Below are 15,824 nucleotides of genomic sequence, written 5' to 3'. Positions count from 1 at the left end.
CCTTGTTTATATCTTGATATTTCGATTTGCCATTTTTGTTTTTCATTTCTTGCCAGGTTCACACGACCAAAAAAGAACTATCTGGTCAACTGACTCGTGAACATTACCCTGCACACTGTCCAATTGTACATATATCACTGAATTTGAATAAATACGCTAATACCCTTTTTCTAAAAAAATATAATTGATGGCTGCTACACAAAATATGCCATGTCCGAAAGGTAAAAAAATCCAAACACTTTTGGACTAATATCCTGCCTAAGAGGGAAGAAAAAAAACACATTTTGCTGTGCACTCATGCATAATGGTGCAAAATCTTCCATATAAAGCATACAGATTATCACTAATGAAATGGGAGATGAAACTGAAATCATGCCAAAGTCCCATAAAGTAATGAAGTCGCCTTTGCATCCACATAGCAAACATATATCAAAACTGGTATGATTTTTCTGTTTGCTACCTACCAAACGCGATTTGTGCAACTATTATTTCTTCATGAGAAAGTTAAACAATAGTCAGATTCAAACAGCAGCTTGTTAATATCATAAGCAACAATACCTAGTTGACCAACAGTATGGCAATATACCAGCTACTGCCCAGCCCTGGATGCTTCTCTATCTTTAAAAAATAACTCCTTATCCTCTTTCATCTTCTTAACAATCTCAAGTATCTTGGGGTTATGGAAACGCTCTCTCACATACTTCTTTTCCTCTGCCTGTATTTCTTTGATGGCGCTTGGGTATGGATTCGGGGGTGGCCTTTTTCCTTCGATGCGCGCGATTTCTTTCAGCTCCTTGTATGCTTTCTTCTTGGCTTTCTTCTCTGCTGCATACTCCATCTACAAAATGGAATCTAATAAGTACCAAATCCCTATCCCTATATAGTTCACAAAATGCAAGTCTACACTTTCAAAATCGACAGAGTATGACAGAAATAGAAACAGTTTCTTAAAGATATTCAATAAAAGAAATGAAGTATGTACTCAAAAGAGAATGATTACATCTGCTACAGCCATTGCATCATCTTCATTGACTCCGTCCTTTTTCAATTCTAAGACACGCCAAGCAAAAACTCGTGCTGGCGGTGGATCAAACCCGCTTATCCTGTAATAATTGGGCAGATAATAAATTTTGTACTTGAGATGAGATAAATTCAGAAAAGAAAAACTAAAGTCCAACAAACAATCAAAGAAAAAAAAAGGAGAGAGAAACAAAAGGTAAACCAAGCTGTAGTAGGAAAAGGTATAGACAACCTAGAGCAAGGAAAATAACAGAGTCGGAAATTACTTGATTGCGTCATGGTAGAGTGAATCTGGATGCTTTTTGAAGAACCTCTTGACATAAACATCTTCTGGCAACTCGATCTTCTTAATCTTCCCATCAGTACGAGGGAATGTGGGTGGAGGTGCCCTGGTCAACAAACAGTATATGTTCCAGAAGATTAGGGAGCAACATGAAATACAATAGAAAAAAAAGTATAAAATAAGTAAATCAACCAAAACACTTCGAGAAAAAGAATATGAACCATGAATAGATCATCACGTCTTTAGTTTATATAATAATATCAAAATTCAGACAAGTGCAAATGGAACAGGGGAGACAAAACAAACACAAACCCTTCAGCTACAAGTACCTTCTGCCTTGCTCAGGTTTACTTGACATCAAAAAATAGAGAGGAAGCAAAGGGAATCCTCTCTCATTTTACAGGTTTACATTTCACCAAACTTTGGCATTACAGATCAAGTGGATGGCATACATGTCTCACTGCAAAGTGTGATCGGCCCGGAGTGTGGAAGGTGGAAAGCATGGCGTAATTCATTCTGTTTTGAACAATGATCATAACTGATGATTAACTTCCAAAAGGTTGGATGTTTGGACCGAGCACCGCTAAACTAAGACTGTACATGCTTGATGTTTGGGTGTGGACATCAGTAGTTCCCTTGGTATTGCATTTGAGATTTGCCAAAAGGAATGAAGAAACTAGGACGATATTTGCATTTGATTGAAAAGCAAAGAAAAATGAAACATCTAGATAATCAATTTAGCATTAGGATTATTAGCATGTACCCACTGAACTACGCAAGATGAAAAGCATGGTAAAGAAAAGGGCAAACCCAAAAAGAGGTGATTGTGTATGTGAGTATGGAGGGGCATAAATTAATAATACAGAACTACCCGCAGAATTCTGAATATTGCAGCATCCCAATAAATCAGATATGCATGTGCAGCAAGACACCAGCCAACTAAATACAAAATGGAATGGAATGGACAGATAAAGAGCACACTCCCACTTAAAGCAAGCAGTAGCCAAGCTTAGGGTTTCATACTTTCATTAACAGAGTAACCAACTGTAAGCACACCACCAACCAATCACAGTAACACATTGAACGACCTTATCTCTGCTCGTAGCACGAATACTCAATACATGGAAAAAAAGATCAATAAACGCATGTGTAAGGGAACAGCTTGGGACAGAAAGGCAATACTTACTGCTCCATGGCCTTGAGCCATGCAGGGGCAGGTTTGGCCATGCCCTTCACCAGCTTCCGTGTCCTAGTGAGCAGGTCGCCTCGCATGTACGACATCTTGCCTCAGAAGTTGGAATAATCCTCAGAGATCTGCAAGACAGAAAGCCCATCTGAGAGGGAAGTTGAGAAATCTGTCTTGAAACAACCTAGCTAGAAGGTGAATTGGCATTAAGACCTATCAAAATCAAGATTCAAGAAAGAAATGGCGACTTGTTTACCACTATCACTCACAACCTGAAAGCACCTATATCAAGGGGAAGACCTGACAGGGCATTCCCAGTTCTTATTACAAAGAAGTATTCCCATGTTGTACCGTACTAAAGCTCCCACCTTGGTTATCTTGCTCCACCTCTTTCTTAGTATCATAACCAATCACATATTTTTGCAGGGGAGGACCCAATGTGGGGCAAGAGTGCTCAGCTGAACCCCCAACTTTTATTTTTTATTTTTGAAACAGACTGCTAGTAGTACCAAGTTTACTTGAGCACCTCATCTATTTATTACCCAATAAAAAGAAAGAGATACAGAATGAGCAACACATCAATTCCATGGCACTCTTGAGTAACTGACCCATCCAAGCCAGCCGAAATAACACAAGTAAATGTAGATTGGATTGCACATGGACAACGTGGTTCCCATGACAAGATAACTACAGGAGTGAAGCGAGATTCGGAGTGACCGGTTACCTAGTTTACCTAGGGGTGCTTGCTCCTAGAGATGATAATGGAGCTGGGCCAAGCATCCTGTGATCGGATCTGGCATTTGCAAATATGACTAGGTGCTCACCTAGATTGATGGATTACTGGCTGATATCAAGAAGGATGGATGTTTGTAAACCACAGAACCACCGCACATAATCATAGAGCAGTCATTAACTAGATATATATATCAACTAGATGGACTCAGCAAACTCCTAGGAGGGAGCAACTCAAAGTGAAGAGCACAGCACCATGGGCGGATCTAAACTTTTTGGGAACAAACAAAACTGTTATTAGTATCAAGGTGAAGGCAAATTTCTAGAACAGAAGCTAGGGTTAACGCAAAATCGATAAAGGTGCGTGGGTAGAGAGAGATGGGAAAGAGGATGTGCTAACCAGGATGGATGCGGCGGAAGCACTCGCTCGCTCGCGGAATGGATGGGGATCGGCGCAGGCGGCGGTGGCGGCGGAAGCAGCAGGACGAGGCGCCCCTGCTCGCTCGCTCGCGGGACGGATGGGATGGGGATCGGCGCAGCGCAGGCCCTGGGCCGGGACGACCTACTATATTCCTTCCAATTTTAGAGAGGCCCAGCCCAACCGGTGAATCCCCTGCCTCTCTAAACCCGACCTTGGGTTCCAACTTCCAACCGGTTCAACCATCGGTCAATAACGGTATACTACTATATTTTATTGAGAATTTTGGTTTAATCAACATAATAAATATAAAATCTAAATCAAGAAGCCTCCCGTTTTAGTCATATCACGTGACACGCCTCAAAGCCATCCGACCACACATGCACATAGCATGAGTCGCGGAGAGCAAAAAAAGATAAGTACTACTACACGTGTATGTATTACATGCATGTCCTGTTTGTTATTATGTCATACATGTTTTTTTCTTCTTATAAAATTTTCTCTTAGATTACTTATTTGATCTACTGATTATACCATTGTGTTCGTTGCAATTCAAAACAAGATCTTACATAATTATATTATGATGAAAATATATTTATGTTTGTAAACTATTTTTATTATATATATGTAAGTTACTTTTATCGTATATAAAAAAATACTTTCGGATTTGATTAAATTACTTCTTATACATTCATAATGCTCAGAGTTGTTTACTTTTATTATTATTTTTAGTTAATTCCATAATTTATGCTAATTAAATTTAATTTCTTGGTAGACTCATATTTTTATCCCAACAACGAATTTACTTCTAATGTTGTAATAACTTACTTCTATTTTGTGCTAAGTTACTTATATGATTTATGTAAGTTATTTTAAAAATTTATTTAACTTACTTTCATAAATGTATTTACTTGAAAATCTTCTCTAACTCCACGTAGTTTTTTACTACAATTCAGTCATAATGTAATTACTTCTAATGTTATACAGAGTTACTTCTATTGCATATCTAAGCTACTTCTATAATTTAAATAAATTATATTTAAATTAATAAAATGTCTGAATATGTTCAACATGGATCTTGTTTTGTCACATATTTTGAGTAGAGTATAATGATGAAAATAGATCTTAAAAATATATGCAATTTAAAAGATATAAGTCATTAAAGGAGATTTATATATGGGATAGAGTGGTCTCCGGTTAGAACTAACCCACTACCGTATACTACCTAGTCACATCCAATTTGGACGTAAAATATATATTTATTCCGTTTCTAAAACCATTGTAGCAACTAGCCCGAATAGTCAGGTGCGCACGTATGTATGCATGTAGAGGTAGTAACGGGCCCAACTATTTTGCTTAGAAAATTTTGAGAGTTAGCTCTAGAATGCCATGTGCTTACTTTTATACTTTTTGACATGAAAATATTTAAGGATTAGGTAGGGTTTTGAAAGAACCCACATGTCTTGTCCATCAGGGATTCAATCAGGCTAGCTCACTTTTTCTTTGGTTCTACGGAAAAACATCCGGCTTAAATGATTTTTCTCAAGTCAATTACATCTCCAGACTGGCAGTGATTTCGTTTTTTAACCCCTGTTTCGGTTCGATTTTTACAACTAGGATAAGTGAGCACGACAACTGTTGTTCTAAGGTCTTCGGTCGAGAACATCAACTCGTTCATTTGTATTGAAGTTGGGGACTACTGTTAGAGTTATGGATAATACATACCCAATAGTAATCGAGTAAACTCGGCAGGGCTCACATATACTAAGTCTTATACGGAATCATATCTCGTGCATAGAAGGAGTTTCGGATAAAGAAGGACAATTAGAGTTCTACATAGAAACTACAAGGACTACCTTGATCATATATATATTAGTCTTTCTAGTTCTATTTGGACAATAAGACATCTATGAGTATAAATATAAAACCCCTTAGGAGGAGAGGGGAGGATACACAGACCAAGACAAGCCAACAAATACCAATACACGCCGCAAGACATCGACATTAGAGATAAGCCTAAACAGACCCAATCTAGTGCCATTAGAGGCTGATAAGAGGGATCTAGTGTTATCTCTGATATGTGATCACGACAAGTTCATATTCGAGGAGGAAAACTACCCCGTTGTCGACTACGTGTTGGTGTTCCATGTCGCCAAGTCAAAGATAACTAGATAGGTTATCTCAAATATTGTACTTGTGTGATTCTGATGAATAAGAACAACACCGGCTTTAGCCAACAGGAGTAGGGCTATTACATGATTCTGATTAATAAGGGCCCCGAACCTGTATAAAAATCATTGTTTCCATCTCTTTGCCTCAATCTCGCATATACCCTGGTACCAATAATCCCCATACTCCGTAAATACCGTAGTTGTGATCTAAACCATCGGCATTTGTAAAAACTTATTTGTGTATATGTTATTATGGTGTAGGCAGACGTGTATTTAATTATTTAGTTTGAACTCATAACTCATAAGGACAAGGTTCATATAACATTTGTGCTGTGCATATATTATTATGGTGCGCTTGTAAAGAAAATTGTTACTATTATGTTTTTCTCGAGATGTTTAGCGAAGTAGGATGTGTATTTATAGAGATAAATGTGTGCACATAAACAAAACATAGTCTGTTAGTTTCAGGGGTGAAAAGTTTTGGCGTATCACATCGGATATACGGACACACATTTAAAGTATTAAACGTAATCTAATAACAAAACAAATTACAGAACTGTAAACTGCGAGACGAATTTATTAAACCTAATTAATCCGTCATTAGCAAATGTTTACTTTAGCACCACATTGTCAAATCTTGACGCAATTACGCTTAAAAGATTCGTCTCGCAATTTACATGCAACATATATAATTAGTTTTTTTTTCTATATTTAATACTTAAATGTATGTGTCAAGTATTCGACGTGTTACGGTGAAAAATTTCTGCGTGAGAAGCCATAATTACTTTTCTTAATTTTGGAAACGGCGGTCGCGGGAAAGAAGCCCGTTTGTTATCCGTTCGCCCGCAACGCAACACGGCCACCGCAGCTTCCTCTCGCCTGAGCCGAGCCTCCCTCCCCTCCGCCGCAGCCGCCGCGCCATGGCCCCGTCGCCCACCCGCCTCCTCCACCTCCCCCTCCTCGCCCCGAAGCCCTCGCCGCCGCGGTGTCTCGTCAGCCGCCGGAGTCGGCCCCGGCCTGCCGGCGACGCCGCCCGCTGCGGCTGCGCCACGGAGGCAGGTGGCGGCGGTGGCGGTGGAGGCTCCGTCGTCGTCGAGGATGATCTCTATGAGCTCCTGCAGGTGTCCACTTACCCTCTCTCGTTTCTTTATCTCACCTTCTCAATTCTTTTTTTAGCTGCTCATGCATTCCTTGCTTCAATTTTGGAGCTGTTGAATGTTCTTCAATCTTTATCACAATGAAGAAATCAAAGAACATTGCAATAACCAAGTATTATTATTTGACATGGGTTATATTATACTATTCCCTCCGTTTTATATTATAAATCGTTTTGATTTTTTTCTTAATCAAACCTTTTTTAAATTTGACAAAGTTTATAGAAAAATATAGCACGTCAAAATATATTAAATGTTAGATCTAATAAAATTAATTTAGTTCTATAAATATTGTTATGTTTTTTCTATAAGTTTAGTCAAATTTGCAAGAGGTTTGAATTAAAAAAGTCAAAATGACTTATAATACGAAATGGAGGGAGTAGTAGATAGCCTCAGCTAGAGAGCTGTTACTGCAACCACCTTTGTTGTTGGTAACCTCTCGAATGCTGACCCCAGTTATGTTCATAACCTTTTGAATGGCGAACTCCAGCTTACTATGTCGAATGAAGATGGCTGTGAAAGCTCAATTATACATCACATCCAGTTAACAGGAATCTCTGCACATCTAATGTAAATGAGACTGATCTAATAATCAAGCTCTTGATGATTATGCAGTTGATCAATGTTACATAGGTGGGGAACTGAGGATAACGACTGTTCTGTTTAGTGATGGCAGAGATGGTGATAAACATGTTTAGTTTGCATCATCTGCTCTTAGTCCAGCACTAGCTATTAGTGTAAGAAGAGACGAACATCCTACCATAAATTCTTTTAAATAAATTGCTAGGATGGCCATGTTACTGCTCTGAGATGAATTTGTTTCAATAGAAACTAAAATCTTTATGCCCATCGTGTTTCTAAGTGCAAAGCCATTTCTCTCATCCATACTTGATTAGACTGTTGTGTACTAGTAATTTGGTATAAGTGGTTCTTGTATGCTAGTTGAGTGACAGAGGGGCACCAATATATCCTTTACAGGTTCTACCAAGAGATTTGCGAGATAATCTGCAGAATGAACCTAGAAAGGATCAGCTTTTAGAGGTAAGCTAGATGCTGCTGAGCTCTGTCGTATTTGAATATTCCAGTGAAATTAGGCTATTATGGATTTGCAAAAATACCCTAGCTGATGAATGGGTGATTAGGTTATTCTGGATTTGGGGAGACGACCTGAGGCACGTTTCCTTGGTGACTCTGGTGGCCAATATCTACGGGACAGTGAGGTATAAAGCTACAATAGTACAATTTTGTCCAGTTCACATAGTTATGTTTTGCTTCCTGTGTATTGACAACTAATTTATGTTCTCTGGATTGTTTGTACGATAGATCTCACAGCAAGAATTGGAGGAGGCGCAGAGAGCTGTAGGAGAATTTGGAGGTGACAATCGTGCAGGAATCGAAGGTACATTACATAGAATATCTGCCATAAGGAGCAGAAAAGGAATGGTTGTTGGTTTAACCTGTCGAGTTGGCCGTGCCGTTACTGGGCATGTTGATATGGTCCGTGATCTCTTAAATTACAAAGAAAGCATTTTGTTTCTTGGAAGGTATGTCGCCTTTCGGCTTCAACATTTTTATCATCCTTTTATTATTCCTTTTATTAAATATAAGGTACCCCCAAAATTGCTCAGTACTACTTGCAAACATTACTAGTATTACAAGAGTGACCATATTTTTTTTTAATTCAGCAGCATCTAAAGTAGTCTTAATCTGTGCATAACTGTTCAGCAACACGAGTCTATGACCTTATGTTTTTACTTCCCTTTTCCAGGATATTCTATGAAGTGATATTGTGATGATATTTCAAATGATCAAGCTTTCTATATTTTGCAGAACTAATTAAAGAGGAATTAAAGGAAAAGGACCTAAAATTCTCCAGATAAATTCATATAATATAACCTTTCTGATAGTCCATGATGTTGAATCAAGATGTTGCAGTTAAGTAAAATGCAACCTCTATGGCTGGAAGAGATCTTCTTTAGACCTTCGATTGTAACTAGATCACTCCTTGGTTAGATTAAGAAATATACCAAGAACCGACATAGTTTGGGAGGATTTATCATCATACAAATCTGGAATTCCATGTATGCTGTAGTCTGATTGTTACAAAACACATTTTACATATGCTGTCCACTCATGTCCCTTCAGGGACTCAGGCAAGGTGTGGTGTAGTCATGTGCATTTTAATGCAATTTGAAATTTCATTGATTTGTGTTTTATTTGGCCAGGCCTGGGGTTGGCAAGACTACTGTTATGCGTGAGATTGCACGTGTTCTAGCAGATGAATTTCAGAAAAGAGTGGTAACTAATCGATGTTACAATCTTGCAGACTTTCTTACTCATGTTCACTTTCTTCATATTTAATTCCTTACATGTTCTATCGGTGTATTGATGTTTAGGGCAGGTAATTGTGGATACAAGTAATGAGATTGGTGGGGATGGAGATATTCCTCATGCTGCGATTGGTGGTGCAAGAAGAATGCAAGTAGCTCAACCATCAATGCAGCATAGAGTGATGATTGAAGCAGTCGAAAACCATATGCCTGAGGTGGTTATTGTAGATGAGATAGGTACTGAAGCAGAGGCGCAAGCTTGTCGATCAATTGCAGAAAGGGGTGTGATGCTTATTGGTACAGCTCACGGAGAACATCTCGCAAACATTATAAAGAATCCAACTTTATCTGATTTGGTATGCCATTATTCACTTAATTTGCATTAGATGCATACTGTGTCCTTCTGTTCAATATATAACTTTTACATTGCATCTTACTCAATGCAGAAATGTCAAATGCCTAAAATGAGCTTGACTGAGAGTAGTATTCTTTCATTTGCTGTCATCCTATAAGCAGGTTCATTTGCTGTATCTGTAGTTGCAAAAGCCTAGAATTGTTCTGCTATTATTGGTTGAAAATGGACTGTGAAGATGACAAGTGCCATTGTCTTATCATGTCATTCAAAGTCATTTTTTTGTCATTTGCTTATGGATAACAATATGTAGTTAACAGTATGTCTTCGAGCATCCTATCCAAATTTCTTACATCTTACATCCTTGCTTTTCGAGAGTTCAATTGCAGATTTGTTTAAATAAACAAAATTTCAGATAAAAAGAGCATAATTTATGGGCCATTCAGTCATATTGTAATTCTATTTTGTTGGAAAATCAGATTGGAGGAGTAGAAACTGTCACTCTTGGTGATGAAGAGGCCCGTGCTCGCCGCAGTCAGAAAAGTATTCTGGAGAGGAAGGCCCCTCCAACATTCCCTTTCCTTATTGAGATGAGGGAGCGACACTACTGGGTAACTCATCGGGTATGTCTATCAGGCTACAATCTACATATGTCAAACGGTCATGAATATGTAACTTTCAACTTCACCTTAATAAGGTGATTTAAGCTGATGCTGAACTAGAATGCTCTGAACTGAAAATGAAAACCAAGTAAAAAACATCAGATTTGCACGGAAACAATATATGTCTTAGTTAAGATCCATATATATGTGCTTGCAGGATTCTGTGTAAAGTGTAGGAATTGATGGGGGAACCAAATATGATCATCAATTCATCATATTTTGCAGTACTAATGCATTTCCTAATTCACAGTTTTACTTATATTGTTCTAACTTGTGAACTAGTAGTATTCTTATGTCCTGACTAGGCATGATCAGCAATGATTTTATATCACACAACTGAAATATATATAAACGTTATATTTTTTTTCTTGACCAAATGCTAGGTTAATGAGATAGTTATTTACTATAATGCTAGGTTAATGACTGGTTGCCTTTGCGATAATTACTCTTTCTTACATCATCCTTATTGAATTGAACTACTTGTTCACTATTTCTATTGCTGCTCTATTTTTCAACTATTTTTTTTTCAAAGCTGAAGATGCTTCCTAAAGGTTATCACCTCTAAATTAATTTTATAGTATTGTTCACTGGGCGATGAATACAATACATGGTGTCTGTTTTATGTGCAGACTGAAAGGAGTGTGGACATGTTACTTCATGGCAAGAAACCACTTGTTGAGGTAATATAAAGCTAGCAATTTCATGACGATAAATGCAAGATTTTTTGTGTGTGTATGTGTGTGTAGTTTTCTGTACCACTAGTTAATCGTCTGATTTACCTGTAAGTTTCGCTTGCAAGCATAATATTCTATTTGCCATTGTGCTAGCTGCGAACTAGAGCATTCCAATGTTGATTCTATGGGTAAAATTATCTAAGTTATTCTTTATTTCAGTGCAATGTTGTTCTTTAGCAAAGCAAAATCTTCATTTCTGTAGTGATTCTCTCCATGCAATAATTTCAGTCCGAACATAATGTATAAAGCATCAACTGACAACTTGTCACATTTCAGGTCAGGAAAAGGGATAACAAGTTTCAGGTTGTCATTGAAAGATGGGCAACGTATGATGGAGATGGACTCTGAAATTCTGAATATGAGCTTACCTGTTACAGTTGCTTTTATCAAACTGCATGTTCCCGTCCCTCAGGATCCCTGTGGACTAATGTATACTTATTCAGCGTGTTGTTGGTATTGATTCCAAAGACTTGTCAAGTTATAGTACTGCTACTCCGGCAAAGGAACTGGTGCTGTTCATTGAGGTTAGTGCACAATTTCCATGCTGTTGCTCTCAATCAATTGCATATAAGTTTTTCTTTTCTTTTCCAGTTCAAAATCGTTTTTCTCTGAATCATGATAGGGTTTATTTGTGTAGACTTGAAGTTATAAATGTATTTTCTGTTTTGGCACTGAAAATGATTGTGTATTGGTTATATTTCTCATATGGCAGAAAATGAAGTGAAACATCCTGCATAGGTGCCTCTGGTGAACATTTGGACTAACTATCCCGGAATTGTACCTTTTGTGTTTCAATGGCAGTTCATCAATTGATTCCTAGTTTCCAGAAATATGAGAGGAAAACAGCAGATAAATCTATCCCAATTAGCTAGAAGATTTTACTGTATGAGGTTTTGATTAGCTCAGGAAAATTGTTGTATGGATTCAAAATCTTTGTTGACAATTACATTTGAATACAAAAGGAAGAAGTTCAAAAGTAATGCTGTTTAATGTCCTGTTGTTAGTTTTGTACCTCAGCTTCTTAATCTTCAATTCCTATTGCAATGATAAAAAGGTTGAGATGAGTAAAATTTAGTAGTCCCGTTCCCAGTTCCAGCTGGAGCTGAGTAGGTCAAAAAAGGATTGAAGAAAGGCATTATGATAAAAGTGAAAGTGAAGTAAATAACAGTAAAACTTGCATTGCAGCTGTTCTGAGCCAACTGAAATTGCTGTTCTCTGAATCCCACAGCACAATGAAGCATCCCCTGAAACATGCTAGATGTACCTAATTCTGACTCCTGGTGTTTATAACCATGTGGAATATGCTACAATCTCATTGGGTGCATGGTTTAGTTCAGCTGCAGGACCTGCAATTCTCTCTGTGGTCCTTGTGTACAGTTTCAGTGCTAAACCCTGAATTTTGTAGTTTGCACAGTGTCAATGCCAGTAGTAAGAATGCAGACACTTTGTTTGTAGTAACCCAGTTGTTTTTTTTCTGAGCTGTGAACTGATTGCTGCATCGCTGGTACATTAGTACTACATATTATCATGCAGCTCCTCCTATGGACCACAAGAATCAACATCAACACATCTCTCTGAACCCTGAACCATTCATGCTTGAGTTGCTGAGGCTATACCTCTGAAATTTTGTTCACTTGCAATTTAATTTGTTTTGTTGGTGTTTGCAATGCAGAGATGCTGAGTCATGGTTGGTTCATTGGTTGACATCAGGGAGTAACTGCCATTGCTACATTTCCCAGCAAGAGATAAAGAGGCTTTCCTGCATGGCCAAGTGTGCCCTTGCTTGTTACTACATGTTAGTGCCAACAGCATCTGTCCTTGCTGTGGCAGGGCTTCACATGCCTGTGGCATGCATATGCATGAGCATGATTGATCTCTTGCACAAAGAGACAGACAATGGCTTATTTCTTGTAGTCCACTCCTAAACCTGGATTCAGTCAACTTTGCATATACACATCAGTGTGTATATATGATCATCAAAAGTTGTATAAGTAGTTTGTTTGCCCTTGATCATTTTTCTCTCCCTCATCTATACTCTTTTTCCTTGAACTGTTCTTTCATGTAACAAGAAATGCATAATCTTACCTCCTTCAGGAATGAGGGTTCTTGGTACAACAAGAAATGAGGTTTCTTGCCTCAAAGGGAACTTTGCTTCAGGAATGCATCATCTTAATTTCTGATATCTCTTGGTACCTCAACACTAAAATGATAGTATTAAGAGGTAAAAAATCACAGTTAAAAATATGATACCTTCCTGTGACACCTAGCCAAATTAATGCAGATTTTGGAGGCAGGGTGAGCATCACCAACAGATTACCTATAATCTTTCCCCAAAAAATTGTTTTTGGATTTCCTAAATTGAAAATAGGAAGTAAAAAAACTCTTCCCTCCAATAGATTCAATTCCAAAACTTAAAAATGATCCTTCTGTTAAATTACTAAGAGAAAATTTTTCTTTCACGCACAGAAAGATCACTATCTCCGACGCGCGGGAACGGGAGGAGAGAGGCGGGAGTGCTAGATTGGGAGCGAGTTTCACGCCCGCATATAAACGGAGCGAGGAATCAGGAGTAGGGAACTCCAAAACTCGGGTAGGAGAGTAGGGGATCTGTTGGAGCTGTTTTTTAGACTAAAATCTCTCAAAATCAGTTTTGGGAATCAGATAGGTAGACTGTTGGTGATGCTTTTAGGTTGTTACACTCCCGATACCTAATCATGGGCCGTAATGTAATACTATTCTATTAGAAACTACAACCTTACTAATTACTCTAGATGTTGGTTGCTATGAAAAAATAACAAGAAGTTGGATGAAAAAAGAAATCAAGTTCAGTCTGGTCTGATTTGGAGTGAGTAATGGTTGAATGGATCAGCTGCATGCCTGCCTGCCAAGCCAGCCTAGCAGTGGCATCAATGACAATGAGTTAAGCCAAACATGTACTGCAACAGTGAAAAGGTGAAAAAGGGTAGTAGAAAGAAAAGCTAACAAGTTATCATTCTGGCCTGTCTGCAAGGTAACTTGTCTGCAAAAATTTTCCTAGGCCAACAGTGCCCTATGGGCTTCCTTCTGTACTTACCCTCCCCTGACTCCCCTGTGGTAAAATAGTGTCATTGTCATCATCTAGCTTCTGAAAGCCAAGCCATGGATCATGGATGGAACCACTGAGAACCCAAGGTTGAATCAAAATTCAAAAATGTTGTTTTTGAAAACACTTTCAAAAGGCAATGTTAATTGAAGCCTCATTTGGAACACGGGAAATTTCCGCGTTTTCCATAATCGCTTAAACGTGCATTTTGTCCAGACTCAAGAAAATTCCTGGGTCTTATTCCACTGTATTTGGGATCACAATGGTGCTTGGATGATAACACTAACAATCTTATTGATCACTGATGATATCTTTTAGAACACCATATATACTATCTGAAGGGGAAAATTTCTTGCTCATACGGAACTTAATTGTTTCCTGTGACAAAATTCATGCGAAAATCCTACAAAATTCCTTACACCTTATAAAGGTTCCACCAATTCTCCATTGTGCATGATATGCATCAGGAAAAAGGAGTTGTTGCACAATATAGAATTTGCCTTCCTTTAATTACTTGCAAATGATCAGAATTATTTTTTTTAGAAACACAGTATAAACCTAGGCCCTGTTTAGATTCTAACTTTTTTCAATAAACTTTCAACTTTTTCGTCAGATCGAACTTTCCTACACGAACAAACTTTCAACTTTTCTGTCACATCGTTCCAATTTCTTTAAACTTCTAATTTTAGTGTGGAACTAAACACAGCCCTAGACGCTCGTAATTTCTGATGGAGTAGTGCTTACGCTCGTAATTTCTGATGGAGTAGTGCTTAGCTAGCTATTACCTCTGCCGGATAATACACGCACGCATGGATGCATGGTATGATCCTTGTTCACGTGCAGCCGAGGACGTCGCCTCCGATATGATCCTTCACTACTTTCTTGTAAAGACAGTAGCATCTGCATCTCTGCATTTCTCTGCTGCAGCTTCTGCAGTGATCTGATCTTGCCGTGACGTCTCGACGATCACGCAAAGGAAAAACGAATGGAGAAAGGAAAGAGAGAGAAAAAAAAAAGGAGATAGGAGTAGTAGAAGAAGAAGGTCTTCAGTCTGAATTTCTGATCGATTTGATTGCAGCTGCCTTCTTCAGTTTCTGCATTTCTGCCTTCTTCAATGCCATCTCCCTCATTGCATCGATCTGTTGAGTTCTCATTGGATTGGAGGCCTGTGGTGTGCACTGTGCCACATGTGTTAAGGTTGCTTCCTGAAGATTACATGCAAGAGGGTTGGTTGATCAGTTCAGTTCAGACTTCAGAGTGCAGGGTTTGCTTGCTTTGCTTTGCTTCCCTTCCCTGAATCTGTGGAGCAGGTTTTGGGCCCTGCCAGCAGCACAGCCACTGCTTCCTTTTTCTTGGCCTGCAAATGTTTGCATCTCAAGCTAGCTAGGGGTGTGTTTAGTTACTGAAAAAAGTTGAAAGTTTGAAGAAAGTTGGGAGTTTAAAAATAAAGTTGAAAGTTTATGTGTGTAGGAAAGTTTTTATGTGATATGATGTGATAGAAAGTTGGGAATAGAGAGAAAACTAAACACGGCCTAGGGCATTGACCACAGACATTAATCAAACAACTCTATCTAAAAAGGATAATCAGAAAACCTGAGTAATGGCATTCATCAAAACAAGAGAGCTACCAAGAATGATACTAATCCCTCCATTCATAAATATAAGGGGTTTCGGGTTCAGTTTTGTAAAGAAAATATAAG

The 15,824-nt window shown here is 38.4% G+C and overlaps 2 protein-coding genes across 3 annotated transcripts; one reads left to right on the top strand and one right to left on the bottom strand.

Moving 5' to 3' along the window:
• Nucleotides 1-359: 359 nt before the first annotated feature.
• Nucleotides 360-3,815, bottom strand: LOC4351768 (uncharacterized). Its single transcript, XM_015763140.2, has 5 exons — nucleotides 3,622-3,815; nucleotides 2,490-2,617; nucleotides 1,287-1,409; nucleotides 1,001-1,103; nucleotides 360-838 (listed from the first exon to the last, which is right to left on the bottom strand). Exons 2-5 carry the CDS (start codon nucleotides 2,582-2,584, stop codon nucleotides 590-592), a joined length of 570 nt encoding a protein of 189 aa, XP_015618626.1. The 5' UTR covers nucleotides 2,585-2,617; nucleotides 3,622-3,815; the 3' UTR covers nucleotides 360-589.
• Nucleotides 3,816-6,611: 2,796 nt separating this feature from the next.
• Nucleotides 6,612-13,188, top strand: LOC4351767 (uncharacterized protein ycf45). 2 transcript variants are annotated; one of them, XM_015763314.3, is made up of 10 exons: nucleotides 6,612-6,931; nucleotides 7,943-8,005; nucleotides 8,107-8,184; nucleotides 8,288-8,508; nucleotides 9,190-9,262; nucleotides 9,366-9,650; nucleotides 10,126-10,269; nucleotides 10,938-10,988; nucleotides 11,319-11,566; nucleotides 12,715-13,188. In XM_015763314.3, the coding sequence occupies exons 1-9, from the start codon at nucleotides 6,731-6,733 to the stop codon at nucleotides 11,388-11,390; spliced, it is 1,188 nt and encodes a 395-aa protein (XP_015618800.1). In that variant the 5' UTR covers nucleotides 6,612-6,730; the 3' UTR covers nucleotides 11,391-11,566; nucleotides 12,715-13,188. The 2 variants fall into 2 exon arrangements, with proteins under 2 accessions (XP_015618800.1, XP_015618799.1); XM_015763313.3 differs by lacking the exon at nucleotides 12,715-13,188 and adding an exon at nucleotides 11,755-12,022.
• Nucleotides 13,189-15,824: the final 2,636 nt, after the last annotated feature.

Source organism: Oryza sativa, chromosome 12 (genome assembly GCF_034140825.1).
Source record: "Oryza sativa Japonica Group chromosome 12, ASM3414082v1".
Taxonomy (NCBI): Eukaryota; Viridiplantae; Streptophyta; class Magnoliopsida; order Poales; family Poaceae; genus Oryza; species Oryza sativa.
Note: the sequence above shows the minus strand (reverse complement) of the source record. Positions and strands in the feature narration are given on the sequence as shown.